Here is a 4815-nt window from a genome sequence, read left to right as displayed (position 1 = left end):
ACAGGCGCACACCACCATGGCCAGCTAATTTTAAAATGTTTTTGTAGAGACGGGGGTCTCACTATGTTGCCCAGGCTGACCTCAAACTCCTGGTCTAAAGCAACCCTCCCGCCTTGGCCTCCCAAAGCTCTGGGATGACAGGTGTGACCACCATGCTCGGCCCGGAAGAGGTTTTGAGGGGTGTCCCCGAGTCCCAAACTATCTGCAAAACTGGGAGTAAATAATATTATGGATATTTCTTCAAATCTGGCCACAGTCTGTGTCCTCGGCCACGGTTCCCAGATGGGTAATCTGAAGCCAGGAGGAGCAGGGGCAGGCGGAGGTGGGTCTCGGGAGGGGGCGGGCGAGGGAGGTGGCGCTGGAGCGAGCACGTGCGCCCCGGCCGCCCCTGCAGGAGTCCCAGGCCTCGTGGCTGGACGCCGTGGTGCCCCACCTGGCCGAAGTCCTGCAGCTGGAAGACACGCCCAGCATCCAGGTGGAGGTGGGGGTGCTGGTGCGCGACTACCCAGACATCAGGTGAGAGAGCGCCCTTGCCCCCCGCCCCCCCCGCGCCCGCCCGCCCGCCGGCGAGGTCTCCCGGTGGCCTTGGCATCCGTGCGCGCATTTCCGGGCGAGGGCGGGAGGCGGCGAGCGTGTCTGACGGCCGTTTCCTGCTGGGACCAGGGCATTATTAATACGATTTCCCTCCTTCTCCTGCCGCCGCCGCCGCCGCCGCCGCCGCCAGGGCTCGCAAACAAACAGGCGGCCACAGGAAGCCCCGGGCAGGGGGGGCGCGCGGGCCGCCCGGCGGCAGGAAGGGCCGGCCCGGCAGGGGAGCCGCGGGGGACACGGGGACACGCACGGGCATGGGCGCACACGCACTGGGAAGGCCTCGCGCAGGCGCCTTTCGGGTCCTGCTGGGCCGCTTCCTCCCTGTGTGACCTTCTCCAGCCTCGGTTTCCCCATCCGTCCCATCCGGTTGATAAGGCTCTCGTCGTGGGATTACTGGCGGATTTATTACCATCATCCTGGTGGTCATCAGCAGCTGGTAGTAATACCAGTTCCTGTCTACTGAGTCCTTTTTTTTCTTCTCCCAGTTAGGGTCTCACTCTGTCGCCCAGGCTGGGGTGAAGTGGCATGATCATGGCTCACTGCAGCCCCAACCTCCTGGGCTCAGGTGATCCTCCTGCCTCAGCCTCCTATGTAGTTGGGCTACGGGAGCGCGCCACCACACCTGGCTGGTTTTTTTTATTTTTTGTAGAGACCAGGTCTCCTTGTATTGCCTAGACTGGCTTGAGCTTCTGGACTCAAATGATCCTCCTGCCTTGGCCTCCCAAAGTGCTGGGATTACAGGTGTGAGCCACCGCACCCGACCTGACTCCTTATTTTGACCTAAACACCTTATGTGCTCACTCTATAAGTAAGAGGTATAATTGAAGTTTTTTTAGGAAATACTAACTGTAAGTTACTCATCTGAGACGGGCAGACATTAAGCTGCTTCTCCCAAATATCACAGCCAGCAGGTGGCAAGGCTGGGACTTGAACCCAGCAGTACACTGGCTCTGAAGTGCACCAGAAGTCCCCACACCACACTGCCATCTGTGAGTGCTGGATGGTGGTGGTCGTGGCGGCGGTGGTCATGGTGGTGTTGGAGGCACCACTGTCCTGCAGTGCTATCCGGGCAGACACAGTCTACACCTGGAGATACAAAACTCTCTGGAAATAGGAGTGAGGTGTGAGAGGGTTTTGGTTTCAAGGTTGAGGTGCGGGTTCTGGAACTGATTCAGGGGAATAGGGTCCTGTCTTTGGGAAGGCACAGAGCCCTGGAGTCTCGTGGGGTCCCAAGGGGTTCTGGTGTTCCTGCTGATTGGAGTTCCTGAACTGGAATCTTGGATTGCAGATCAGAACTTGAATCCTGCCAGGTGCAGTGGCTCACGCCTGTCACTCCAGCACTTCGGGAGGCTGAGGAGAGAGGAGTGCCTGAACCCAGGGGTTCGAGACCAGCCTGACAACTTAACAAGACCTCGTCTCCACAATAAATCAAAAACTTGGCTGGGTGTGGTGACGCACGCCTGTGGTTCCACTGCTTGGAGTGCTGAGGCGGAAGGATCGCCTGAGCCCAGCAGGTCAAGGCTGCAGTGGCCGTGAGCATGCCACTGCACTCCAGTCTGGGTGACAGAGTGAGACTCGAAGCCAAGCACAAAACAAAAACAGAACTTGAATCTGCACTAAAGCCTGAAGAGTTCTCTGCTTGGGCTGGGTTTGGGAACTGTGTTTTGGAGCTAGGCTGAGCTGGAAGTTCCTTGAGCCAATGTGGGACGAGTATTTTGAGCCGTGAGGATTCCAAACCCATGGGACGATGAAGACACTGAGCTGGGAGGAGGGTGGTCGTGAGGAGGTGAAGGCCCCAGAGCTCTGTTTGAAATGAATGTTCTTGAAATGAACATTGAGTTCAAAATCTCGAGTTGCAACGTGGTGGTGCTTCAGGAGTGGAGTTTTGGGTCAGGGATCTGGAGCTGACATGGCAGTGAAGAGGAGGGTCCTAGTGTGTTGGATTTAGGGGTGAGGGTTGCTGAGTAGAGCTGGTTTGAGTTGTGACAGCTTCTGGTTGGAGTGAGGGTCTCCCTAGGGGAATTTTCATCTTGGGGAGGGATTCGGGGGGGGCATGATTCTGGGAATGGGATGGGGTGAAGTGAGCGTTCCAGGGCCCAATTTGGGGAGGGAAATTCTAGAATGGGATCTAGGCTGAGAAGTCTTGAATTCTAGATGAAGGCTCTGGGATTTTGGTGGTGGGGAAGCTTCCAGACTGGGCCTTGCGGGAGGTGAGAGTTAAGATGGGAGTATGGGCAAACACTTCTGGACTAGATCTCAGTGATGATTGTAGGGCTGTTTGGGAAGAAAAGGAAGATGAAGTGAAGGGATCACTGTCAGGCCCAGGGCTTCAACAGGCGTGAAGGCACCAGGTTGGAAATGTAGGAGATGCTGGGCCCGGTGGCTCACACTTGTAATCCCCGCACTTTGAGAGACGGAGATGAGAGGATTGCCTGAGCCCAGGGTTTCGAGACCAGCCTGGGCAACTTGGCGAGACCTCGTCTCTACAAGAAATCAAAAAATTAGCCGGGTATGGTGGCGCACACCTGTGGTTCCTGTTACTTGGAAGGCTGAGGCAGGAGGATCTCCTGAGCCCAGCGGGTGAAGGCCGCGGTGGCCATGAGCCTGTCACTGCACTGGGTGACAGTAAGACTCTGACAAAAAAAAAAAAAGAGAGAAGGAAATTAAATTTAGGAGACATCTAAGCGACTAGAGGATGAAGATTGAAAGTTAATTTTTATCAGGAGCCAGGCATGGGGTGAAAAAGAAAATTCCCAGGCTGGGTTTGGAGGTAGGGGTTCTGGAACTGAAGGCAACCATCTGGAGAGAGCTGGGAGGTGAGGCCTGGATGGGGGAGTGGATTGGAAGGGAGGATCTGGAAGGGTCACAAGCCTCCAGAGCTAAGGCGGGTTCTGGGGAAGGTGGGGGTCAGGATGGTGCATGGTGTGCGGACATGCCTTGGTCCGGGAACCCCCACTCACCTCTCTCCCTCCCCCCCAGGCGGAAGCACGTGGCGGCCCTCCTTGACGTCCGAGGCCTGCGAAACACGGCCGCCCGCCAGGAGATCCTGGCCGTGGCCCGGGACCTGGAGTTGTCTGAGGGGGCAGCCCCGTCACCCCCTCGGGACCGTGCCTTCTTTGCAGACATCCCCGTGCCCCGCCCTTCTTTCTGCCTCGGCCTCCCTCTCCTCCTGGGCCGCCTCCCCGTCTCCCGGCTGGCCAGGCCCAGTGTGGCCTGCCTGCCCCGGCCCCGGCCCCAGGCCCAGCGCTGAGGCTTTCCCCGCCTCCCCGCCTCAGTGTCCCCCATCTCTGCTGCTGACAAGCCGTCCTCCCAGATGGCCACCCTCCTGACTCCCCGCCTGGGACCGCAGACCCCCGGGGTGGAAAGACCCTCAGAGATCTTCTCACCCAACCCAAACGACCCGTACAGAAGGGAAACCGAGGCCTGAGGAGCAAGGACGTTCCCAAGGCTGCACAGCCCGGCTTCCCCCCCCCACCACCATAGCGCAGCATGGCGGGTGGCGTTCTGGAAGGCTCTACAGAAATATCCCAGTGCCTCCCCCTTTTCCCTCACCTCAAGGTCTGGCCCAAGTCCAATGTATTAAGGAATGTTCGATACTTAGAATAAAGAGGTTTCTATTTAACACAAGGAAGGGCTGAGTCCCAAGTGTGTGTGGGGGGGGGAAGGACCGGGGGCAGGGCCCAGGGCCAAGGGCTTCTCACACGCCCAAAGCCGGGCTGGGCTCCAGCTCTTGGGCAGGACAGGGCACTGGAGGTCGAGGAGGCTGCACCGGCCAGGAGCTGCGGCCGGCGCATTTGCACCAAGGCTCCGGGCTGTGTGGCTCTGAGGCAGGCCTTGGCCACTCTGAGCCAGCAGCCCTCGTTCTCCATCTCAGAGTGCCCATCCTTTTCTGGGTCCGACGATCCTGTCTTGGCACGTCCTCCCCATCCATCCTCAGGCGGGAAGCCGCGTCAAGAGAGGAAGGAGGTTGGGGAAGGGCCGGCGGCATCCTGGGCTGATGCCCTCTGGGGTCAATGCAGGGAAATCTAAGGGTGGGAAAATTCCCAGGCCTGTCACCCCCAGCCCCACCAGATCCTGGTCCCCATGGAGACCTTGAGGTCACTGCCCTGCTGACCCCTGCCCCTCCGGCCTGGGCTGGACAGCGCATGATGGATGCTTCCTGGTGTGTGGGTTTTTGTTGTTGTTGTGTGTTTTTTTTTTTTTTCCTGAGAAGTCAGAAAGAGG

At 58.5% G+C, this 4815-nt stretch overlaps 1 protein-coding gene across 1 annotated transcript; it reads left to right on the top strand.

The window, feature by feature from the left end:
- Positions 1–394: 394 nt before the first annotated feature.
- LOC103253783 (exocyst complex component 3-like protein 2) lies at positions 395–4003 on the top strand (the record flags this gene model as incomplete). Its single annotated transcript, XM_008052009.1, has 2 exons — positions 395–516; positions 3571–4003. Coding segments are annotated over 2 exons (393 nt in total), but the record flags the coding sequence as incomplete, so codon positions are not given.
- Positions 4004–4815: the final 812 nt, after the last annotated feature.

The sequence above is a fragment of the Carlito syrichta genome, unplaced genomic scaffold, assembly GCF_000164805.1.
Source record: "Carlito syrichta isolate Samal-C Ts95f unplaced genomic scaffold, Tarsius_syrichta-2.0.1 Scaffold252043, whole genome shotgun sequence".
Taxonomy (NCBI): Eukaryota; Metazoa; Chordata; class Mammalia; order Primates; family Tarsiidae; genus Carlito; species Carlito syrichta.
Note: the sequence above shows the minus strand (reverse complement) of the source record. Positions and strands in the feature narration are given on the sequence as shown.